This window comes from Aplysia californica, unplaced genomic scaffold, assembly GCF_000002075.1.
Source record: "Aplysia californica isolate F4 #8 unplaced genomic scaffold, AplCal3.0 scaffold00478, whole genome shotgun sequence".
Taxonomy (NCBI): domain Eukaryota; kingdom Metazoa; phylum Mollusca; class Gastropoda; order Aplysiida; family Aplysiidae; genus Aplysia; species Aplysia californica.
The window spans coordinates 217,697-243,851 of NW_004797748.1; the positions used below are offsets into that span (position 1 = coordinate 217,697).

General features: G+C 38.6%; 1 protein-coding gene across 1 annotated transcript in view; it reads left to right on the forward strand.

The window, feature by feature from the left end:
* The window catches only part of LOC101845351 (probable cytosolic oligopeptidase A), a 27,239-nt gene extending 5,347 nt beyond the window's left edge, over positions 1–21,892 (forward strand). Inside the window, exons 2-18 of the mRNA XM_013086550.2 lie at positions 3,091–3,254; positions 3,605–3,738; positions 5,073–5,141; positions 6,488–6,648; positions 9,487–9,591; positions 10,852–11,040; positions 13,458–13,559; positions 14,404–14,544; positions 14,823–14,919; positions 15,417–15,483; positions 16,594–16,674; positions 17,048–17,169; positions 17,988–18,192; positions 18,630–18,705; positions 19,245–19,392; positions 20,070–20,149; positions 21,436–21,892. Coding sequence (XP_012942004.1) covers positions 3,091–3,254; positions 3,605–3,738; positions 5,073–5,141; positions 6,488–6,648; positions 9,487–9,591; positions 10,852–11,040; positions 13,458–13,559; positions 14,404–14,544; positions 14,823–14,919; positions 15,417–15,483; positions 16,594–16,674; positions 17,048–17,169; positions 17,988–18,192; positions 18,630–18,705; positions 19,245–19,392; positions 20,070–20,149; positions 21,436–21,550 — 2,056 coding nt within the window. The 3' untranslated portion in view covers positions 21,551–21,892. The remainder of the gene's footprint in view (positions 1–3,090; positions 3,255–3,604; positions 3,739–5,072; positions 5,142–6,487; positions 6,649–9,486; positions 9,592–10,851; positions 11,041–13,457; positions 13,560–14,403; positions 14,545–14,822; positions 14,920–15,416; positions 15,484–16,593; positions 16,675–17,047; positions 17,170–17,987; positions 18,193–18,629; positions 18,706–19,244; positions 19,393–20,069; positions 20,150–21,435) is intronic.
* Positions 21,893–26,155: the final 4,263 nt, after the last annotated feature.

Sequence of the window (26,155 nt, forward strand, 5' to 3'; positions counted from 1 at the left end):
GGCCCCCCCCCCCCCCAAAAAAAAAAAAACCCACAAAAAAAAACAACGCGCTAAAGTTGTTCATTAATTTTTTTTACTTATTCCTTTATCCTCAATTTGTACATGTATCACAGCTCACACTTTAAATCCAAGTGTCAAAAAAATACCCCCACCCCCTCCCCTTGGTTGTCCCACACTGGTTAAGTCCCGAAAACACCTTGACCAATGCGACCAGTGTGAATGAACTTTGTTGACCTTGACAACCGACGGTCCCCGACACACGCACTACTCACACGTAGGAGGTCATGTCACGTGATGCGAACGCGAACGTTTGAAAGTTTCACTGACAGGTCTTGATGATGGGCCCTAGTAACCAGAACTCGGACAAAGCTTTCTTTTAAAGCAACGGAAGAACAATGAATAGATTATTTTAGTCCTTTTATAATTGCTACAGTAGTCAGGCCATTATTGGAGAATTCTGTGTAACAAGCAAAAGAAGTCAAGATCATGAAGGGAGCGAAGCATTTACCGTGCACCTAGCTCAAGGGGCCCCCGAAACTAAGCACCCGGTTACCGTGCATGAAGATACTGAGACTCCGTGCTCGGTTAACATGTACACATAGACACTCCGTTTTTGGTGTGTTTTACAGCGCTCGCAACTGCATAAAATAAGGTCATTTAGATCTAGATCTGTATGAATCTTAATATAGGAGTATGGTGAGCGCGTGGGACACACTGAACATTATCAGTTGGCAGGAGATTTTGAATTTTCCCCGGATGGCGGCCAAAGCCTAGATCTACTCTTATCGAGTTTGGACCACCAAGGGATCTTTAACGTGCCAACTTTCACACGGGACCCCCGAGATTTTTCTACCTTGTCTGAGAAGGCTAGGTGTAGATCTAATTTCCTACCCTAAGACAATAAGATCAGGGGTGTTTCTGAAAGACAGCAGTAAGAAGGAGCCAAGGAGTAGCAGTAAAAAGGCTGCAGAAAGAGTCAGGAGCCCAGAGGAGGGGGCAAAGGAGGAGAAGGGGTGGGGGCAGAAAGTGGAGAGGAAAGCAGACGACAGAACATTGTTAGAGAGCAGGAAACGGGATGTGAAAGGAGAAAATATTACACAAGAACATTTTCCGTCGCTATTCGGATTCGAATACGGGACCTAAATTTGAATGAGGGGCAAACACCTTAACTCTTTATCTCAGGCAAACCGCTGCCCCCGGCTTGGGCACATTCCTTTACAACGACTTCGACATCAAGTTACTTTTCGGCAATTGCCGAAAACAGGCCTCTTATACTGGTGGTTCATTCATTAGTTCAACTGTCAAAATAGGTTTGCTAGTTTCGATTTAATGACCCATTTAATGACGTTTTTGTGTTTTTTAGATTTAGCACCAACAAAGGGCCTCGGCGTTGTGGGTTTACCCCCCTCGGAGATAAAGGGTTACCTCTAAGCCATGAGAGCCTCCTTGGATATGTCTAAATCTTTCAAGCAGAGTAGCCTTAAAACTGCATTTTAGATGACCCAAGGACATAATATTGTTCAATGGAGAAAACATTTCTGGCTTTTTTTTTGTTTTGCCTCAAGAGTAGGCTTTTTGAATACACCAATAAACACATTACACTAATAACAGTACCCCTGCCCTGCTGTCCAATGCAATTTCACCCCACAAGCATGTTCAAGCTCCCTTTATTGCCTGTCAGTCCCGTGTCATTTCACTGGGATGCATCACAATGCTTGCCTTGTGTGATTTCTTTGTCCTGGGTCCCATGACATAATGAATCTTGCGCAAGTGAAGTTAGGCAAGCGTTTATTTATGTGCACGTAATAAGTTTGCTTTTGTTGTGTGCATACATACCTCTTAGAAATTTCATGAGATTCACAATGTTTGTGTAGGTACTGAACTTATGTTACTTTTGTTTAACCGTTGAAATTTGAGCTGAAATTGCGTTTGATCTCTTCAGACACACCACAAGCTCAAAAGGATAGATGATAATTATATTTTATAAGCCTACAGGAAACAACTCATTCATTTTTCTACACAAACACGATTGTTTTCATGTGTTTAAAATGAGCTTCTTTTTGCACAAATATTTCTTGGGGAAATGTGATGCTTCATGGGGAAATCAGGCGCTTGTCAAAATAATGAAATTAAAGTAACAGGCTTTTTTCTGCCCTTTTGTCAATTTTTATCGATTTTTTTTTTTTTGGCTCAACACCTTTTATGTCCATACAAAAACACATTTTCATGTAAATTTTACTGGAAAACATTGATTAAATTAAAGGCACAAAATATGAAATTTTCCAGTTTTCAAGGACTCTCTCTGCTATTGAAGATACCAAACTTTGGCAGCTATTTTCTCGTTAATTTTACTACTGAAACCAGGTGACCCCACCTCGTTCATACGCAAATCTGGACTTCCATTAAAGATAGATGGGTTTTTTATTCTTTAAAAGCAAGGCAAATGGACAAGCTTTAAGATAGTACTAAAAACTCCTCATGCCCGAAATTTCTCGAGCGCCTGATTCCACCATGTTGTGACACAAATTGCTTTGAAATTAGGTGTTTCAAAACAAGTAGGAGATTTATTTATTTTTTTTTTTTTCCGTTGGAGATGAGAAGATAAAATTTGATACCAAAAGCAAATGATTGAAAAAGTATTAGGAAACATGGACAGTGTCTTTTATTTTTATAACTTTTTAACTTCAGTGTCTGCAGGGGATAAGTCCCGTCTTCATAACTCATTCTCTTTTTAGAATGGTTATTTGTGTTTACATTACTGCAACTTCATTAAACTTGTATGTTCCAGAAAGAGTTTATCTGAGTACTTACGCTTAATACAGCCAAATCCAAAGTATCCCTAATTTCACATTTGGTTCTCTGTTCCTTTCTGAAAATTTATACACTCTCATCAGATTTTATTCATGTACAGTTCACTATTCTTCCCGGTACAACACAGGTTCGTTTGGCACTGAACACAGTTCTGCACTTTGATACTTTGGTACTTTGCAATATAATGGCACAAATTAGGGTAGAGTGACTTTTACCTTTTCTACTCCACACATTACTATTTTTCATGCAATTTACTATCATGTGGTTTTTTTTTTTTAGATTGCCTGAGATCCCCCCTGACACAGCAGAGACGAATGCTGTAATGCGAACAGACCAACTACCACAGTTTTCTGAAATAAGTCCCGCTAAATGTGTGAATGCTTGTGCCAAGCTGGCTATTGAGTACGAAACTAAATTGGAGAACCACATTGAGGCGCTTAAAGGTGAGTATAGTTTGATGTCTCAGGAATGATGATATTAAGTCTTTGTGTCTTCATTAGTTTCACTGTTTTGCGGGAATCTTTTTGTTAAAATTGGGCCATTTACAGAAAAGTGTAATATGATGAGTAATTATAGGTGCTGAAAGCACCATAAAATATGCTTAATATTAAGTACCATGTTAAAGGTATTACAAAAGGCAGGTGCTTAATGTTATGATTAAATATAATATATAAAGATAATATTTGCAACTAAGTTTACTAAGTATATGAAGACTTGTCAATTTAAGTTTCGTTGTGGAATGAAAAAAAAAAGCTTTTATCTGTTTTAATGCTTGTCCTCTGAATATTCACAGATGCCAAGAAGGACAAAACATTTGAGAGTGTTTACCATCCCCTGGAGGAAATAGCTGTTCCTTTGAACACTGCTTGGGCCACGGTGAAAAATTTGAACTACGTGTCTGATGACTATCGCCGAGCATTCTCGAGGGTAAGGGAAATGCTGTTCAACCTGCCCAAACGGTCACCTGTACGAATGACGACTTCCCACTCTCCCCTTGCGTTTTTAAACTGATTCAGCCCTCGCATAATTTTATCTCCGAATGCAAATAATTTGTGACTGCTTCGGGATGTCACGGGTGGTCTCACAAGAGGTTAGTAAGAATTAACTTAATTTGATAGAACCCCTTAGTGTGGCATATAGATGTTCAAAATAAAAAATACTATTCAATGACACCAGAAAAAAGGGTTGAAATGTAAGTGGTAAGGCTCTGCGTCAAAACACAGGAGACAGTCAGCAGCTGTGAGTACGGCTGCTGGCTCAATCAGTTAAGTATCATAATTATTGGCGCTGTCCAAGACGTCCACCCCCCCTCCCCCCCACCCCCCCGAGTAGGGCAAGGCTACTGACTGAAGTTGTCTTTAGACAGACCATTCCCAAAGGGGGAATATTAACATGTTCTTATTCACAGTTGTATTGTCCATGGGCTGATTTATCTATGTCTTGCTCATGCTGTTCCGGAACGACATTGGGGGAACTGCTGCTTTTTCTTTCTTCATTTTCTACTTCTTTTGTATGTTTGTCACTCTCTTATGAACTTCCATTTTCGGGGTGCCTTGATAGTTGAAGCAGACTTTGTGCTGTTGAGGCTAGAGAGGTGAGCAGAGTAAGCCTGATTCCCTGTTTGGACTTTTCTATTGACATCCACCCCTTGACGCTCATATTACCTTATGCTTTTGTGAGCGCCTTAAAACCTTACTAAAACTAACTGAGATGTCCACCTGTCTAAGACATTCTCTTTTCACCTTGACGATGCCTGGCCATCTTGGACAATTTTGACTGTGCTGTCTGATATTTTGTTGCAAAGCGAAAGATAACATCCAAAATACGTGAAACAAAGTGTTGGATAGTTATAATGTCCAGGACTAGAAAATCTCCTTACTTATTTGTTAGGCGATTTAGAAGGAAGTTGCAGCTCTTGGTTCCCTGTCAAAAACACCTGACTTAATAGAGGAAGCTCTTTCAGGGAGTAGGGGAGAAATTTTGGTCACACTCATTATTGAATGCCTCAGAACTTTTATGTATAATTGATAAAGTTTATCCAGTAGCTTTATAATCATTAAAAAATAACTGTTATATGGTGGATGGATAGTGATAAATTTGAAAAATCTAGAATAGAACGGTTTATACGGTTTTTAAGATAAATTATACCTCATACTGACTCAATTGGCAGAAGGGAGTAGATGTTGATAGTCTTGTCTCTTATTTTACCCCGTCACTCCATATATATTTAAAATGATGTGTTTTTGAAACCTATTGCACAGGTTCACCCTCAAGTTGAAAGAGCAAAGAATGAAAGATGGGTCAGTGAGACCTTGTTTTATGCCTTCAAAGTGAGTATGCTGAGTTTCTTTTTGTCTGTAACATACTTGTCTCTTTTGACGGCTTGTTTTGATGTAGAAATAAATATTCTGCCGTAAGCTGACACGTCTTTTATTCTTCAAAGCGGTTTTGAAAAGATGAGATTTTTTTGTCAGCGTAATCTTTTAAAAATAGAGTCATTCCGAAATTTAAATTCTAATTTACTAAAAAAACGAGTTACAGTTTCAATTTGATATTTTTCACACCAGTAGAAATAAAAAAATTTTGGCATCAAAATGAAAAAAGCGTTTTGTCAGCTTCTGGCAGTATTAATGTTGTTCTCTCTCTTTATTATTGAAAAAAAAAATAGATGGCTAATTCACTTGGGAAGTTAAAATAAATCTCTTTTGTCCTGTTGTTTGCATAGAAATGATTTGGTGCTTTTGAAAGCTGCTCAACATGGTCAGATTATGCATACTTGATATTGCTCATTACTATTGATGTTTGTGTGTTTAAAACCCATTAAGCCCCCCACGGCGGTGCCACTGACTGAAGTGTCTTTAGGCTATTCCCAAAGGGGGAGACATTTCTCGTTCTAATGCACAGTAGAATTGTAAATGGGCCGATCCAACAATGTCATGCTCATAACTGTGCCTGAACTACAACAGGGAACTGCTGCTTTTTCTTTCCTAATCCTTTCTATTGTCATTTACCTCTACTTCTTTTGTATGAATGTCTCACTCTTGTGACCCATTATTTCCGGGGTGCCTTGATAGTTGAAGCAGACTTAGTACTGTTGAAGCTAGAGAGGTGAGCAGAGTAAGTCTGATTCCCTGTAAAGACTTCTCTGTTGATATCGACCCCTTGACGCTCATATGACCTTATGCAGTTGCGAGCGCCGTAAAACCTCTACTAAAACTAAACTAAAACCCATTCACTTTTAAGTCATGTGGTTGGGCTTTAGTCTTTGACAATTCTTTTCTGTTTTCATATCATTGACAATTATTCTGAAGTCCTGCTCACTCAACTCTGTGTGATTTCGTGGTAATAAGTTTACCTCTAGCACATCCACAGGAAATAGTGTTGCTTGAAAGTTCAAATATTACCTACTCATCTTTAATTTCCTATGCAGTGTTTTGGCATGTTTTCTTTTACTCAATGACATGTTGGTCTATGGGAATACGGCAGATGCTTTGATATAGTTTGCCCCTTCTTTCATATCAAACATCTGTCATCCTTATCACTCCTCCTCCTATTTTGCTTTTGTTAAGTTTCTAGTAACACCTCTAATCTTCGGCATTTGTATGACCTAACCGTGTTGCAAGTGCCATGATACGCTTACTAAACCAAACATTTGTGCTTGTCTTCGATGCTGCAGGAGTTGGAGTCAAACAGCGCCAACCTCACAGAGTTCCAGCGGAGACTGGTGGATGTTTATCTTCTTGAGGGTCGGCTGAACGGCATTGAGCTCTCCGCTGCCGACCGCAGCCAGCTGGTGGAGGCCTTGAAGCTCATCGGGAAGGAAAGCCACAACTTCAGGTTTGTTTTGTTTTAGTTGATGTTTTATCGTGTGAACTTTGATATTGAGTGGGGTTGCTGCGCACAACTGGCACAGCGGGTTTGGAGCGCCCATTTAGTTTCGGCTGGCGCGAGGCAAGCAAGCCTACGCTTTCCAAGATCACGGGGTCATTTACCTGTACCGCCGGGGATTTCCCTTATCAGCCGAACACCGGCAGCGCTCTTGTTTATTTTTTGCCAAGTTTGCCAACACAGTGAGCCAAAGCTAATGTAAGATGAACATTTTAATAAAGACCACGTAAATATTCAACATATTAAGGAAGAAAGTTAAGAAATCGGAAAACCATGGTACATGACACTTAAAAGCTGTGAAGTTCTCAAAAAGGGGACTTAATTTGATAAATGTGTCATGGTTAATTAATTATAAACATCAATTTAAATGTGATTGCCCCCAATGAATTCAATCAAATTTGCGCACAGGACTGAGAACATAATGAAATTTGTACTCACAAAGGGGCATATGCAAGAAGCTTCTGGATCAGTAATTGTTCAGGTTTGAAGTTGATTTTTGCAAAACTCTTGCTTTGCGACCTTGATCTTTCCTGGCGATATCCACGATACATGTAACTACAGAACAGATCTTTCCTTGCCGATACACTTATGAAAACACAACCTAAACACAACATACAAAAAGAACACAATATTGTTTGACTGGAGGAATTGTCTCATTTTTCCGCTGTAAGCTTTCGCCTTTTGATGGGTGGTGCACACGACAGTAGCTCAGGGTGGGTTTGGATGTGTTGTGACTGCATGATTGTTTTGACGTGTTTTCATTTGTCTTTTATGGCTGCTACTTGTCTTTCCAGCTTGGCCACGGTTGCATGAATGAGCTCCCCCCTTACTCACCATAGAAGGCCATTCCAAACACGTATTTTTGTATCCAAGGAACGCAGCGTTTCTCTAGGATGTGTTGTTTGGGGATGACCTTTTCTTTGCCAAATATGCTTCTGTATAAAGACATATATCGTGTGATGCAGGACTGAATACGTGGTATTCTCTCTGAAGTGATTGGCTTTCCATGTGCGATTAATGTGTAAATCGTTAGATGATGATGTTGTCTCTGTTGCTCCAGTTGTTTCTAGGAATTGTTCTGATGCAGTGCTCTGATCTTGATGTTCGTGTACACTATCTGTCTCTTTATCAATCTGCGTGTACGATGATGTTGTCGAATTATTATCTTGTATGAGCGGATCTTGGGATGATGTTGCTGTCTCTGTTTTGTTCCTGGTGTCTGTGAGGATTGTTATGCCATGTTCTTTCCTACATTTCTGCTGCCCAATCCGGTCTGATTGTGACGTTCACAAATTGGGCATTCAGCAACCGTTGTCGTAGTTGTAGCGTTGTACCTCACCCAGAGATGTTTGCTGTCATGCATCAATTGTCGTGCTTTCTGAACCGTACCAACATATCCATTTGCTTTTGCTTGTCGTACCCTACTGACACAGGAGAAGCAAATGTGTTTGGAAAAATCTTCTTTCGTATCTTCTCTCACCGACACGCTGAACACTAAAAGAATATCGTTGATAAAGTCAACACATTTGTACCCCTTCCTCCTTTGACGTTTTTGTTTTTTTGTCAAACACCTCTCACCACATGTCCTACACAATGCATGAAGGCGTTCCATATGATCATGTTGAGTGTGGCACTCCATGACGAAAATATTGTTCAAAATGACAACAAAAATCAGATGTAGTAGAGGCAAGAAAACTAAAAACAGTGGTGGGTTGGTATTTTTTAAAAACATCACAGAAAATCACAGAATAACTTAGTGCACTTGAAACTTGCACATGTGAATGAAAATTGTCACCGCAACTGATACGTGAATTTCTGTTTAAATCGTTTGGGGCCAGATTGAAATATTTAAATCCAAACTAAAAAAGTTCTGAGTATTGAAGATGCCAGTTTGAAGATCACAGACTTACTTAAAAATCCCTTGTAAAACTGATATAATTGGACTTGCAAGAAAACAAGCTATACCGGCTTACAGGTCAAACATAGCACGTTACAATGAAATCTCAATCGGCTTTGTAGCATTTATAGTTTCAGAGTTAAGAGGCTTTCAATTCGCACTATAACGACATATTTACGACTGCCCCGGCACAGTAGAAGTGGCGCTGCGGTCACCCCAATTAACCCCTCTGACAAGTGATTTAAAATTACGTGCTGGGCTGTCGGGCGGAGCGGGCAGGGTGGTGAGGATGGTCGGGTAGGAACCGGGGAAGAAAAACTAAATGATCGATCTGAACGGTATTTTATCCGCTGTGCTGGAAGGCCTTTCACCATTACTACCATCACTACCCTTCCATTGTTTGTGTATCTGTTTTGTCTGTCTGTCTTTCTTTTTCTTAGCACTAGATGATAAATATTGTTATTCAATAAAGGTACTTCTTGTTTTTTATCATGACTATAAGTATTTATGATTCTACTCTTTAAAGGATGTTTTATGTTGAGTAAAGTGAACATAATTGCATGGGATATTCATTTTGTTTCTTGTACAGTATTGTAAGGAAAGGCTCTCCTTTGTCTTCAAATCTTGTATGAAAATTGTAATAAGACATTACTCTAGGTCACATAAATACTGACTCAGAGATGGATCTCTTTGTATACACTTGTGTGTGTTTTCTCATGCCAACATTTGTATTTGTTTTTGTAATATTATATTTGTGTGTGTGTGTGTGTGTTTGTTTGTTAATGTGTGCACCTGCTATGTTAGTTGTTTTGCTCTATTTTTTTCTTTCTAATGCTTTGATATCATCCAACTTAAATTTGTGTTCTTTTCTGTTTTTCCAATTTCTACAGGAACAAAGTTCGAATATGCACAGAAATGTTCACTCACGACATTTCAGACTTCGGATCTTTGGAGGAGATGCCCTGGCCTTTACTGGCGCAGATGTCAAGAGACAGGTCTGATTTTGCCTAACCATTTTTTTTTTTATGAACTGATAACATTGCTTGTGTATGACACATACTTTGATTTTTGTAGATAGAGCTCATGCTGTCATTGAGAATAGTTAAGCTGAGCTTCATTTATTGGACGGACAGAGAAAGAAATGAGAGAGTTATGAAGAGGTAAATTGGGACTGGTACAGAATTGCAAGGAATTTGGTCTTTGGCTTTTGTCATGTCTGTGTACAGGAATAGGCTAAAAAATGAACATTTAGTTTCTCCATGGCTCACTGCATCTCAGTTTCCCTAGATCGTGACCCCTTCACTGTCTGCCCTTGCCTAAGATTGTCTTAACTGATTCCATTCATGATTTTTTCAGGCTCTAGAAAGAATTATTTTTGCATGTTCAGTTTTTGACCTAGGGTGCATCTATTTAATGCATTGCTGTGAAGCTCTAAGTTACTCTTATATGTACATAGTACATTCACCGAATGGACGGAATCAGTTAAAGTTCCTCGGGCCAAGCTTTGCAAAGCAAAGTTGAGCAATGCTGAAGTTTTCCATTTCAATAATTTCGTCTTCTGTCTTTGTTGCTTGTCATGATGCAACTGTCCTCCCCCCAAAAATATTATATCATTTGATGTCTAGATATGCCATTTCCTTTCCCGTGTTTTTTATTTATTTGTGTACCCGTTATATGGTATATGTACTTGGGTTCTGAAACAGGAATAATTCCATCTTCAGAAGAGTGTTAAGTCCAGAGAGCACTGGGCAAGCAGTTATGGCATTGATCTTTATCTGTATCCGTCAAGTGCTTTGCCGTTGCATGCAGGAGACTTGGGTTTGATTTTTGAGGGGGGGGAGAGATTTAGAAGTATCTCAGTCTGTTTGATAGGATGTTATATCCCCCTCTGCCTGGGTTGCCCTTGACAGTCAGGGTCTTGAGACTGCCCACTAAATGTTCTAAACTGTGTTAATGGACAGAGTAAAAACGCCAACATTAACCCTATCTGTGCGTCGGGTTTTACTTTTGTATCCATTCGACGTGGGGAACTCAATGCCACCACTTTCCAAAGAGGAAATTACTCTTTAATCAGATCTGTACTCTTTGCATAACAGTCTGTCAAAATGATGTTTTGAGAAATACTAAAAGTTTCAAAGATATCTTCGTACTAGAAGTATTCTAAAATGTGAAGAATACATCCTCGGGGGTACAAAATGACCCCAGGGCGTACGGATAGGGTTAAATAACATGTTTTTTGTCTGTGTTGTGCCCAGTGAGAATCCCACCCGGGGTCCTTGGAGAGCCACCCTCCAGCCAGCCAGCTACCAGTCCATGATGACGTACTGCAGCGATCGCATGACCCGCTGGAACCTCTGGCAGGCCTACCAGAACCGGGCGTCTCACGTTCATGCCGGCCAGTTCCTCAACAACAACAAACTCATCGACAACCTCAGGACCTACAGGTGGGCTCAAGGAAAACAAAGTTTAAATATAACTAGCTGGGCCCCCTTTCGATAAAAGGGACGATCGGTAGGTTAACATCAACTGAAAGTCATTGGCCTACTACCTTGACCTTTGCGAGCGCGAGGGGTTCCAGCTGCAGAACGTCGTTTTCTTTACGACATGGTCAGGCGCTATCTAGATCTAGATTCTAATCTAAGACCTGTTGACGTTGTTCCCAGTAGCAAGAAAAAGAATTTGACAGAGGAGTCCAGAAAAAGCGATGATGGGTATCAAACGAAAAGATCACAGTCGAATTTAGCACCAAGTAAAAAAAGAAAACATGAGGCTGCATCTATAGGGGTCACACACTTATAATAGTGCTCAGTATTGCGCGACAATGCGTGATAGTATCGAACGGAAGTACGACATAAACAAATCTGGTGGCTTTTCTTAAATTACAGAGACAGAAGCGTGGGCCTACAAAAGCGATCGGGGAAATAAAGAAATTTAGCTTTTTGCAGCAAAATGTCTCAAAACTGAAAAAAACGAAGGGCGTCATGATCTGGAAAATATTTTAAAGAATCTTTTGACGAAAACCGCATGTCGATCGCGATCGATGCAGCCATTAAAAAGCCTTTGGAATAGCAAAATTCGGCCACCACAAATAGATAATAGATGCATAGATTGATTCTCTATTTTGCTTTCGTGGTTGTACAGAAGCATGTTGATTTTTCCCAGTAGCAAGAAGAAGAATTTGACAATAGAGTCATGAAAAAGCGATGATGGGCATCAAATGAAAGGATCACAGTCGAATTTAGCACCAAGTAAAAAAAGAAAACATGAGGCTAGATCTATACGGGTCGCACACTTAAAATAGTGCTCAGTAGTGCTCAAAATTCGGCCACCACAAATAGATAATAGATAATGAAAAATAATAATAGCCGTTATATAGTGCATATCCAAATTCTACAGCATGCTTCATTCATGTGCTTTACACCTATTATGCTGTTACATTGTGCAGTTTTTGTTGGTAGATCTATAAAAGTAAAACCTGCTGCTATATTTTGTAGACTTGTATTTGTTTCAGAGGGGTGATAACTCATGATGCTGGTCTGGATATTCTATTTAAATACCTTTACTGATTGTTGTAATTCACTTTACATCTCTACATCCTACCAAATAATTATTCGATGGGCGGTTGGCGGGTGCTCTGATATGGTTTGCTTCTTCTTTCCTATCAAATATATCTCTATCGTCTTTATCTCCCCTCCTTCTTTTTTGTGTTTGTTACTCTCTTGTGACACCTCTACTCTTCGTCACTTATATGACCTTATTCTGTTGCAAGTGCCGTAAAACTCTTACTAGAACAAACAAATACTTATTTGCTTCGAGGGGTTATGCACTGGTGTTTGTGGTGAAAAGTTATGGTGCTTTGCCATTGCACGAAGAAGACCTGACTTTGTTTCCTGTGTGTGGAGAGTTTTAATCGAGTATCCTGGTGGTCATGCCGCAGGAATGATGTATCCCTCTCAGCCTGGGTTGGTCCTGACAAGCAGGATTGAATCCCGACTCTGAAATGATCTAAACTGTTTATGGTAATTTTTTGCTTTCCCTCCCGTCTCACACTCAGCTACCAGTTGTCTATTTTCTACTAGATATTGATGCGCTGAACACGAATATCAACTTCATTTCCGTTGCAAATTAATAGCTTTTGAAATATTTGATTGTTTTTAACCGAGATAGACATGCTTTGGACCAATCGGGGGGTTCCAGGGGGGCCTGCCCCACTGGGGTATAAGAAAATCTGGGGGGGTTACAGGCATGCCCCCCTGTTTTTACCCATAATTTGATATTTTACAGTTAGATTTGAAATTGTCTTGAAAATAATTGCTTTGCGACAGTTTTAGTGGCTTTATGTGTGATCTGCAGCAAACAGTACAGCAGTTGACCCTTGAAACAGTGCATCTGTGTGCGGGAGTGAAAGTAAAAATTTACCCTGTTTATTTTAAAATGTGTTGGGTTGGCTGATGATAAAGGTTTAAATTTTCTTCCCAAGATGTCCTGCCTGACACTGCAGAGGATTGAACAACCCTTGTATTTTGAATGCCTTCTTCTTCCTCGTTCTTGATGACAGCAACTAGAAAGTCAGTCCGATGTCGCGCACAAACTGTGCAGTTCGCTTCAACTCTGAGAGACTGCCCTAGAGCTTTCTCTCAAGGGGAGCCACATTCTGCCACGTCTGTGTACGAAGGGTTTGAATGCCTTAAAACTCATGCTTATCAAAACTCATCCACATAAAGTATACGTGTCTGTGGGTTGCCCTCAATTCAGGAAAATGTTAATGCCACATTTATGTGCTGAACTCCTTCCAGTCCCTGTCTCTTTCCGCCTGAAATATTTTTAAAACTTTTGGTGGGTTTTTTTTTGTAACTTTCAGATCAGATGTTGCTAAAATGCTGGGCTATGAGAACTTTGTGGAGATGTCCATGGAAACTAAAATGGCTGGTTCAGTGGAGAATGTCCTCAGCATGATTGAAACGTAAGTGTTTGGTATGGCACTTGTGACGGCTACATATGGCCTCACATTATAAAAGATTAATACTTGAAAGAAAGACAAAACACAACCGCTCTCTTGCCTGCCTGCCGGTGAACTGATTTTTATTTAGTTTAGTTTACACTAAAATCTCGTGTGTGTTTTCATTCAAAACGAGACAATATGTGACGTGTCAAGGAGGGGAAATAATTGTGATATTAAAGAATCATTCTTTCAACATTCCCAACATAGTTAATTCCCATTTTTACATCAGACACAAACATAACAGCACTTATTTTTAAATAGTTGTTGTATTCCTGCAATTCTAGTTACACATGGTATCTATATAGAGTGCAACTTTTTGATATGTATAATGATAATACTAGTAATGATAATAATAAGAATAATAGATGGCATTTATATAGCGCTCTATACCTTTTCAAAACAAGCTCTTTGAGCTGTACTATCATCTATAGTAAACAGTATTCAGACTCAAAAAAATAATACTATGCTGGAGAGATAAAAGAATGGCAATATTTGTTATCTAAAAAATATGTACTATTGATTGTTTGTTCCTTACCTAACTAGAGTCCTTAGCAGATTTATTCAGTATGCTCTGGTGCTCTTCACAAAAATAAGACATAGTGTTGTTGTAGCCTAGCTTATAATGATAAGAAATTATATTTTGGGGGCTAGTCTTTATGTTTTAAACGCAATGTTAAGTGGTTTTACATAGACTATGATTAAGAGAATAAACTCAAAAAGAGTGAAAGATTCTAAATGTGTCTTTCAGTTGAAGCCTTTGTGAAATATTCTTTTATAATAAAATGTCATGACGTGTACGTTGCAGACTCAAGGGTCGCTTTGCCCCTGTGCTGTGGGAGGAAGTGGAACAGCTGCAGAAGTTTGCTGAGTCCGAGGGTTTCCGGAACCGTCTGGAGATGTGGGACATGAGCTACTGGCAGAGACGGCAGCGGGAACATCTTTATGGGTATGTCAGTTCTTCTTTTTGTTGAGATGTAGTGACTCTTTGTTCAGTTCTTTTTCAGTTGTCTTGAGCTCTTAAATGAGACTTGAATCAGAAATCCTGAATACAGTGATCTTGTAATCTATGAGAAGGTTTGTATAAGTTCTGATGATATCCTGCAAGCATAACTTAGTTTTGTTCTTGTGGCATGGGATGTTTGACGATAATGAAAACGTAGGTCAGTGCCTTTGGAAAGAAAAGGTGAGTGCATGCTCAAGACTTTTTATTCTCTCGTTTTTCAGTGCTGACAAAGAAAAGGTTTCTGAGTACTTCCCATTGAATACGGTGCTGCTTGGCCTGTTTGACTTGTGTACGAAGCTGTTTGGGGTTAGCTTTGAAGTAAGTTGTTCCTTTTTCTCTTTTTCTGTAAGATTTCTGGGGGGGGGGTTCTTCAGATTTTATATTTCATTTACTTAAATGGTCCTGTTCATATGTGCTTACTTTTGGATGATAGACATGACAGGGTTTGATTTATAGAAAATGGGTTGGCTCTCATATTTTTGTATTTGTTAGTTTGTCCTGGCGATTGATTGGATGTACTCTCAAGAAGTCAGGCAGCTGCATAATAAGGAAAATGTTGGATTGGAACCCACAGGGTAAAAGATCAATGGTAAGACCACGTGGAACCTGGAGAAGAGTCACAGAAATCAATGTACAGAAAAGTGGGAAGACATGGAATAACATCAAGAGGCAAGCCCAGGATAGGGAAAGGTGGAAAGTGTTTGTTCGTGGCCTATATCCTGACCCAGGGTGAAAAAATCAATGATGATGATGATGAGTTTGTCCTGACTCTCATCGTTTTTGTTGTGTTATATGTTTTTTTCATTTTTTTTCAGGAAGTAACACCAGAAGTGGACTTATGGCATAGTGATGCTCGCTTCTTCAACATCACAGATGCAAATGGTGGGTCGGAATGACCAGACAGGAGGTCTTTACTTAGCACACAGTTCATTTTGGTTTCTTGTAGACTTTAAAGAGAATGATTATAGTAGAGAACTATTTTGAATTGTTAGGGGTGCCGCTTCACAAGATATTTTTAGAGAATCGGGCATCTCATGTTTTATTTCTCTGATCGAGTTATTTTATTTCTCTAATTCCTTGGCCATCTAATTTCAAGGCCTCTGGCCTTCTATGAGTCCAACATGTTTCTTACTCTTCCTTTTCTTTTCTTTTTGTTTTGTAGTTATTGTCCAGTCTTATGTATGTGATGCTGATATCATTTTGGAATGTGGTTCTGTAAATTTCAAAAATCTTATTGGCTGCTGATACTTTACTTTACTTACTTACTTTTCCGATCCAGCGGCCATTTGGAATCTAGCCCTTCGGTCTGTCGATATGGCAAAGAATTTACAGGTTTCAATCAGCTATGCTTTGTCGCTGTATAGAGTATTTTCGATGTCTGGGGAGGCAGGTAGGTAGGTGCTACGCAGATCGCAAAGTGCAGGGCAGTTAAAGAGGTAGAATGGTACTGTTTCTTCCTGGCAGTCCCACAACGGGCAGTCGGGTGAGGTATCCTTGCGGATCCTATTAAGGTAGGAATTTAGTGGGATGTATTGGCTGCTGATAACAACCCAAAATTATAGTGAACATTAATGGACAGTTTTGTTCAGTTGTACATATTTCTTTACCTATTTTATTGTACTTGAACTGTTGATAAATTTTTACATCTTATGTGGCCTATTTGAGCGAAATGCTCGCAGCTAAGGGGATTTGAAAACAACATCAACAACATGTGATCTATTTCCCGACAGTTGATGTATTTTTACCATGTTTATCTGAGTTTTGATACCCCAAATAGAAGTAGGTGGTTGGGGGGGTCTGGTGTGGTTTGCTCTTTTTTTCTATGAAACACTTGTTGTCCTTGTCTCTCCTGTTTTTGGGGTTTTTTTTGGCATGTTGTTCTCCTGGAACACCTCTAATTTTTGGCTCTTCTATGACCTAGTTGTGTTGCAAGTGCCGTAAAACTTATGCTAAAAGTACTAAAACTAAAAAAGAAAAAAATTGAATCTACAGGGGATCATCTCAGCTCTTTTTACTTTGACCCATTTGCAAGACGCGAGAAGACACCCAGCCCCTACATGGATATGGGCAGAGGTGAGGACCTTTATTTCTCTTTTCCGTAGCAACCCTTCAGGGTTTTTATAAGTTTCTTCCTTAAAGATGCTTATGATATCATATTTTGGTTTATTCATTTTTTTAAAAGACCTAAAACATGTATAGAACTTTCATGCATGCATTGAGTATTTTTGTACTTTTTGCATAGGGCCGGTTAGTTTTTGTGAAAAGTTTAGTTCGTTGTTTTTGTTTTTATGGAGTTGTTTTCACAATGTAGTTATCGATAGGTTGGTTTAGTTTCATGTTACAGTATGATGTATTTATTGTGAAAGTTTGGAATAAACGTCTGTGAGGACTTTCTAAAATATGATCATAAGTTTTGCTCACCATGTTCTTCTGTATTTGCTCTCAGAAAACAGTGAAGTCATGGGAACTTGGCCTTATTCCTACCTGTCTTTAAAGATTCCACGCCCACAGTCTCCCAGCGATCCTTCTCTGATGAGATTTGAAGATGTGCAGATGTTGTTTCAGGAGGTCAATCCTTTATTATTTTTTTAGAAACTGACTGATTAAAAAAAAGAAATTTGTTGAAGCTTTTTGTTTGAAAGGGTCTGAAGCAAATGATTTACCTAAGGGCAGATAAGTAGTGTATTTAAACATGTACGTCCAAATGTTGTGACAGTCACGCACAGTTTTATTACTTCCCTCCTTGTATTATTGGCATTTGACTTGGTAGCTCTCTCCTTTTTTGTTTTTTTGAAGATGCTGTGAAGATATAATTTTATTGAAAGTAGAAAATGAGTGGATTTGTGGTTGTTTGAATATGTAACATAAGGTCTATGGCACAAGTTTAAACTCATTCTTTTGAATGCATTAGAAGTAAGGAGAAGTACAAAGACATGATAATCATCATCACTGGTATTGGAAAAGGGGACAACAGAAAGAAAGAAAAGAACATGGACCAGTCTGTCTGAAATGCAAGATACACTGAAAAAAAAATCCATTTATAATTTTGATATTGGTTCTGTTTGCAAAGCTTAGTAGTTATTTGGAAAATAGCACTATCATTCAGTATAAGACAACTACTTCATGAATTCCGCTTAAACAGAATATGGTTAATCCAAAAACATCAGCAAACTGAAAAACAGTAAAATCCCCTTGTTTTTTTTGTTTTTTTCTATTTGAACAACGTGTCTAAACCGAAAATCCAGCTAAACTGAAAAAAAAAATCGGCCGATCCAGTAGATATTGGTTAAAGCAGACTCCACTGTAGTTCTGTTTGATGTCTTGAGAGTAAAAAAAAAAAAAAGAAGTAAGTAACGCCTTTCTTGACTTTTCTGTCACCTTCACAGTTTGGACACGGGCTACAACAGATGCTGACGAAGGTCCCCTACAGCGAAATCTCAGGTCAGAAGAACATTGAGTGGGACGCGGTCCAGGTGTGCTCCAAGTTCCTGAAGCAGTGGCTGACGGTGCCCAGCGTGGTCAGGTCGCTGAGTGGACACCACGAGACGGGCCAGGCCATTCCTGACGACCTGCTGGAGAACACCATCAAGGGTCAGTGGGTTGTTGTGAGTTCGTACACAGCTAGGTGGTCTGTCATCTCAGTGGATTATGTAATCAGTGGGTTCAAGTGAGGCCATATTTACAGCTGGGGGGTACTGGGTGTTTGGGAACTCTTAGTGGAGAAATTATTGTGCTAGAGACTTTTTTTGCGTGATGTGGTGTATTGTCAGTAGGCTCTGAGAATAGAAATAAATAGATTGAAAAATGTGATTTATACCAGTCTCTTTCAGAAAAGGAACCCCAGTTTAGGGTGCATTTTCAGTAGGCCCTTATAATAGAAATCTGAAGAAAAAATCCCCACATTTTATACCAGTCTACTTCAGAAAGGGAACTCCAGTTTTTGTTTCAAAAGTATGTATTTGAGTCTTGAATGGGAAAAAAGATTTGACTGTAATTTTTGTTGTGTGGTCCTTGTTTTTATTCAACAGCCAGCAGCCATTCCTACAACTTCGACATGATGTACCAGCTGTATGTCTCTGCGTTTGATATGGAGATCTACATGACGTAAGTATAGAGTAGAAAAAGTGAAATGATCGTCCTTGTTGGAATGTTCATTGGCAAAAGGCCAAAAAAATGGAGAGGTGGTCAACTGTTGAATTGTATGAAGCCCAAAATTATGAATGATTTTTTCAAAATTCAGTTTCTAAATCTGGGGTATCAGTTGCTTGTGCTCAAGAAACATTTGATCAAAATTCAGATTCTAAATGTTGAAGAAAGCCTGTAGTTTCCATGGAGTCTGAAAAGTTCTGGACGTGTTTTGTTGCCTCTGGGCATCTCTGGGGATACTGGTTCTGCATTTATGACAAGTGTTAAAAACTCGTTTGAATTGTAAGTAAGCATGTAGTCAATAGAATAGAGTCTGCCATCTGCTTTCTGTTTTTTTGTGTGAATAATTACTCTCTTCTTGTGAAGGTGTCATGGAAGTTACAGAACGGGTTTTAATTGTAAAAGCATTGCCCATTTTCTTTGTTCTGACAGTTACTTTTAATTACTACCACACAAACAAAATCTGCAACCTTTTCTTCTTCTCTTGTATTTTCCAGAAATACCCAGTGGCGAACCATCATGGCTCAGCTGTGGGACTCGTTTCTGCCACTCCCTCTGGATGACAAGGATTGTCTCCCCTGCTCAATGACACCTATCTTCTGCGAGCTGTACCCAGCCGCGTACTACTCCCACAAATGGTCAGAGGTAAGTGTCTGACCCTGGCACATCCCTGCCCCACTTTGTAGCCTATGCAGCGAAAAGTTCGGTGTATTGAGCACACCTTTATATAAGCCGCACCCACTAAATTTTTAAGAAATCAGAACTTTTTTTACGAATAAGCTGTACTGGTTTATAAGCCACAGCAGATAGTAAAACACAGATATGAACATCACATTTATTCAGTGCCATCATCGTCCTGTTCGCTCAATCAGCTGAAATCTTCTTCAGTGTCGGAGTTTAACTGACAGAGAAGTGTGTCCTCCGCCATTTTCGGCTCAATGAGGCTGTGTGCTTGAGAAATTGATCTAAATGCTTCAATGTGTGCTGCGTAATTTTTAATGTCATCAGTTAGCACAGGTAAACTAAGCTAAGCTAAACTGAACTGAACTTAAAGTTATTTAAATTGTCTGAACGTCCATTTTGGAATTTATCCCCAATAAGGACTAAGTGAGTTGAGGACAGCTAGAGTTGTAGAATGTCCTATTGCATGTTTAGTCAAGGGTTACTCACACCACAGTCCAATGCTGTACGAAGTGGTCTAAAGATACTTCCATGAAGTAGGCAGAGAGGCATGGTCAGCTTTTTGGGTTTTTTTTAAAATTGTAGATCTGAATATTGCAATGTAACCTGTTTCATTAATATGAATTTGTTCTTCTTTGCAGATGATTGCTGCCGATTTGTTTTCTGCTTTCAAAGAGGTTGGCTTGGAAAATGATGATGAAGTGAAAAAGTTGGGAAAACGGTAAGGGTTTTTTTGACACACCTACCTGGGAGGGACACCTGCTTTTGTATTTTGATAATCCAGTGTATGATTGGCGTATTTTTCTCTGATAAAGTCTTGCACCAACTGGAGTTTACTTTTAGTGTAGCCACTAAAACTTGTAAAGGTGTTATGACAGACCCGATGGGAACTGTAATGCTACATAAAGAGGTCTGATTTGTTGCCCCTGTAAGATATAGTCCTGCCTTGGGCCACTTTGTCAGTAGTTTTTGTTTTTGTTTTATTGTACCAAAATGCTGAATCAGCTTTAGTTTTGGATAACTCATTATGACTGTTTTTGCCCTGGATCATATGTTGGTATACATCCTATCGTAAATTAGCTCCTGCCTTCTTCTGTCTGTCATCTCAGTGGATTATGTAATCATTGGGTTCAAATGAGGCCATATTTTTACAGCTAATGAATGGTTTTCCAATACGTTGAGTTTAAGATCGTGTATACAAGATAGTTCACTCCTCTCTTTGAGCCAATTAAAAAAGCGTTCTCAAAGTTCTGTGGCACCTTCTTCGAAAAAGTGTGGACTTTGCGAATAGAGTTACCCTACCTGTGTGAAAAACAATAAAAGTGAAACTAACAAGCTGAGGTGTTATAATTCTCCTTCTGGGATAACGAAAGAGAGCTTCAAAACAAAGACTGCATGCAGCGCCATCTGAAACAATGCGCGGACTTCTGGCTGAGTGAACAACGTTCTATGTACGATCTTTGGTTGAGCTTGAAATATTTTCTAAAAGGGAATGTGGTCACAGATAACTCAAGGTTAAAAGTTATGGCTTTCTCTGTGTTCGTTTAGCATTGTATCCTGTTGTTCTGACAGATAGAGATTAAGTTAAGGATCAAGTTCTATTACTATTCTGTTGATTTATCCTGCTATATGATTGTTGAAGTGGGTGGTTGGCGGGTGCTCTGGTGTGGTTTGCTTCTTCTTTCCTGTCAAACATCTATCATCCTTATCTCCCCTTCTTCTTTTTTATTACTGTTACTCTCTTGTAGCACCTCTAATCTTTTGGTGCAGTTCTAATCTTGGTCTAATCTTCTTATGCAGTTGCGAGTGCCGTAAAACCTCTACTAAAACTAAACTAACTAAAAAGATTGTTCGCATTCTTTTTTGTTTCTCCACAAAAGTCTATGTAGTTTCACTGAGAAAAATCAATACAGTATTCGTTTGTGACTGATAGATCAATTTTTTATTCTGTTTATTTACTCTTCCTTATGGCTATTCTAATTATTTTAAAATCTTTATCATTTACAGGTTCAGAGACACATACTTATCCCTGGGAGGTGGTGTTCCTGCCAGCGAAGTCTTTCGTCGATTCAGGGGTCGTGACCCCTCCACCGATGCTCTCCAGCCCCCTATCCTTTCATGATATGATTGAAGTCGTTTTTTTGCATATTCCTTGGTCAACCATCTGTTCATGTGATACCATTATTCTCAGTTCGCATGTTTTTTTGGTTTTTTTTTTACATTTTCCTCAGCTAGATGTATGATGTGGTTTGAAAATAAAAGTTACCCACCTCATCTCTACAAGTAACATGCCACGTATAGAATGGAACTAATGCTTTAGGAACTGGTTTGTTGTTGTGAAAGGAGATGAGAAACTTATAAAAGTAAGATTAATTAAAAAGAAAAAAATTTGTTGAATATATATGGTTATGACATTTCAGCACCTGCGAAAAGGATTTGAATTGAAATGTCATTGTTTTGTGATGAAAAGTGAAAGGAGCAAGATAACAGCGACATTATTTTCAAGAACAGATTAGGATGAAAGATAGATGAAGTGTTACATATGTGTCAACCAAATAAGTGTTCTTGTTACTTGGTGGGCTTATTTCTATAAAAAATATCTGAGATAAATACAGCATTTGTTGTAGTGTTGTAGTTACCAGCGAGTCAGCAGGGTAGTGGCATTGGGTTTTTTTTTGCCTTGTGTACCCTTACTATAAAAAAAAGTAGATGGCAAGGGAAAGAGGAAAAAGAGCATGTAGAGTGTATGTTTTTTTAATTGATTTAATTTATAGAGTAGATACTGTTTACTTTCTTGCTCTGGTATCACGAAGAGACAGCCCCTGCCTGGTATTAGACAAGGTAATTATAACTATAATTAACCTTGCTCTAGTATCACGAAGAGACAGTCCCTGCCTGGTATTAGACAAGGTAATTATAACTATAATGAACCCTTCAAGTGTCGCTGACAAATAGCCTGTGGTTACAGGAGACATTATATGGTTTCATCGAATTGCGTTGGAACGTTGGAGAATGCTGAAAACAGGCCGTGAACATATACATTGTCAGGAAGTATAATGTAAATAGAAAGAAGCTCATTTGTGAAGGAGTTTGAAGTGTTCGGCAGTATGGAAAAGTGGGATATGTGAACTGAAATAGCAACTCAATTTACAGTTGATTATATCATATCGGCTGCGACACCCACAAAAACTTGCGGCCGATCTTATCAGCTGTCAGCGCAAGGACATTTAATGTTAATTAATATTGTTCTCTATCGGCTGTTTTGTCTGTTGCTTCCCCCCCCCCTTTTTTTTGTGATCGAGAAAAATAATTAGATATTTACTGTGTTCTAAGTAAGGTACAGTGGTGATATGACAAGAACAAGGTTGTTTCATTGTGTTATGGATGAGGTTTACCACAGATTTTGGTGGGACAAATTTTTGTCATTGCAATGTTGACAAAATGTACATAAATGTTTTGGTACGATGTTTTTGATATGTTTGAGTAGTTAAAATGCTATTGGTTAAGGCAGTGGACATTCTGTTCCTGCTTGTTGACGGAGTTATGCTATCGTATGAATGTTGTGAGACGTTGACCCTGAAAGGACATACAAGACCTCCCAGTATGTACTACTGAAATTCGGTGGTCTTTGATGGATACGAGAGGAGTGTGAAATGTAGAAAATGGACATCAGAGTCTTGGTCATCATATTTTATTATTTGGTTTTCACTTGCCTACCTGATAAGTTCTTGTCTCTCTAGAACGAAATGAGAAAAATACAGTTGCTCCTAGTTGGAAATTAGGAGAAAAAAAAAAATAATGGTGAAATGGTATGGGTTTAACGGCCCCTATCAACACTATTAGGTTATTTAAAGGGCGGAAAAAAAATAAAAGAAGCTGAGTGCAGGTCAGTCTACCGGAAGAATATCAACAACACTAGTAATAGTAAATCATTTTCACTATTTTTGTCTTTCTGAGAAATGTTATTCAGGAACCATTTTAGATTTGATAGTCTCATAGGTATTGCTCAGTTTTGAAGCTTTAGTTTGAGCAGCGTGATTATCAGGTGTAAAAGTAAGAACATTATTTTGTTGTGAGTGCAGAGAGAGAGAGAGAGAGACAGTTTTGTCTGTTTGAGAAACTCTCCTGAGGAACTGTTTAGTTGTTGGTGAAAGATGAATGTTTTGTGTGCTCAGTGCTGTGATGTGCACCAAGGGTGGAAGTGTTTCATAGTCTAATTAGTTGATTGAATGAGTGAATGTCATCGGGATTGAAAAGTGTTATTTTTTCCCCCCATCAAATTTGTGTATGGACATTATCACGTTTTTTTAAAATAATGAAAAGTTGTTCTTTTTCTCGGGATGTAGTTTCTCATTGTAGTCTCAATATAGATTTTGTTTCTCAACATCAAGATAGCTCATCAGACTCAAGGACATTTTGTACTGTGTTGTGCATATATATATATATATATATATATATATATATATATATACATATATCAATACAATGGTGTGAAGAGACCATCACAAGCTCACATATTGCACCTGGATTGATCCCGATAACAGCACAAGAAATTATTCATCATAATAAACAGCGCATTACGGTAATATCACGCATGGAGTCCCCTGCTCTCTGTCTTATGTACCTGACGGTATGGGGAGAGAGTAAAAGTAAGTAAGGGCAGAATCAGCTCTTCTTTGATACTGAAAGTCTTCATAAACAATCCAATTTTTCTATAATGTAACTTGTTGAAGTAGTCTCGTTTAAAAAAAATAATAAAATGACAATGGCTATTGAGGAAGGAGGTTCAATTCAAAGTCAGTGTTATTTATATATACAAGAGTGTTACGGTGCAACTACTTCACATTGTGTACCAAACTGACCTTTAAAGTCAAAGAACATGCCGGTTGAATGAGAAGTACATTCACTTAAACAGGGATGCCAAATATCAGGTTTTTACGGCTTTTTCAGTTGTTTTTTTTCTCCAAAAATCATTTAGCTTCCCTGAAGAAGACGGCCACTGACATAAGGTCCTTCTTCTCAAGACAGAAATAATATTATTGGAATTGATCCAACAAAGGCCCCCCATACACTTGCAAAGGAAAGGGGAGAGGTAGGAGAGATGTTTTTGTTTGCTCATTTAAAAACTTTCCAAGGTTCGCTTTAAGTGAGATGTGATTCTCCGCTCATTTTCTGGGTTTTTTTTTTCAAAAATCATTTGGCATCCCTGCTTGAATAATGAATGCTGCGTGCATGATCCTGATGTTATGGTAATGAATGTTACATGAAGTGTTTAAGATGTCTAGACTTTGTGCTTCAAATTCTTGTGTTTGAAGGTGTCTTCATTTTATTTCATGTAAAAAAAAAAAGGTGATGAAAAGAAAGGCATGTTGTTGAGCCAAGAATGAATGTAGTAAAAGTTTCTTTTTTCATACTTTTCCATTTGTGGTCTTGTTGTTTTGTTCCCGTTTAACATTTTTTTTTTTTTCAGGGAAAGTCTGATCCATAATATTTTTACTCTTAAATGGAAATGTGTCTATTTGAAGTGATCATTTCTCTCTTTGTCTCTCATGCTGCTGTTAAAAAAAAAATTATAGAAAAAGTGAGAAAAAACCACCGAATATTGTCTTGTTTTGTGTTTTCCACGCAAGTCGTTGGCTTGGTTATATTGCACTGATGCTCTTAAAAACTTCTGGTGATGGGGGTCACAGATTGGTTTTTTTTTCTTGCCTATTTCTTTCATTTATGTGGGGCAACGTGGTGAAATCATGCACTTGTCAAAATATTGAAATTGAAGAAACCAACATTTTTCCGCTGGTATGGCAATTGTTATCGGATTTTTTGTCTTTTGGGTCAACTCCTTTTATCTACATTAAAGAATATATTGCCCTGTGGGTTTTTATTGTAAAACGTAAATGAAAGACACAAAAAATGTAACTTCCCACTTTCCAAGGACTCTCAAATCTGATTGGAATTCACCAAATTTTTGCAGACATTTTCTTGCCAATTTTACCTCCAAAACCAAGCAACCCCCCACCCTTTTCAATCGCAAATACTGTATCTCAACTTCTATTCAAGATAGATGGGTATTTTTTTCATCGAAGGCAAGACAAAAGAACAAAGTTTAATGATGATAACATAATAACTCTACATTCCCCAAAACTGATGAGCGCCTGATTCCACCGTGTCCTGATACAATCTGCCCGACATCTACCAGTGTCTGGTGGGTGGTTGGCGGGTGCTCTGGTGTGGTTTGCTCCTTCTTTCCTGTCAAAAATCTGTCGTACTCATCTCATCTCACCTCCTTCTTTTTTGTGTTTGTTACTCTCTTGTAACACATAATTTAGATCTATTCTTCGGCACTTATATAACCTTATTGTGTTGCAAGTGCCGTAAAACTCTTACTAAAACTAAAAAAACTAAACTACCAGTGTCTGTGGGATATTAGTTAGGTGCTTTGCCATTGCACCTGGGAGACACAAGTTCAAATCCCGAGTGGGGAGAATTTTTATCAAGTGTCTTGGGCTTTCTGCTGGGATTAAATTATCCTTCAGTTCGGTCGAAGGTTTGAGGCCAGCTTCCTAAATAATCTAAACTTTGTCAATAGGGGCGTAAAAAACACCTATATGTGAGGCAGCGTGGTGAAATCAGGCTCTCATCAAAATAATCAAATTGAAGAAACTTGCACTTTTCCGCAGGTTTGTAAATTTTTATCAAATTTTTGTTTTAGGCTCAACACCTTTCATGG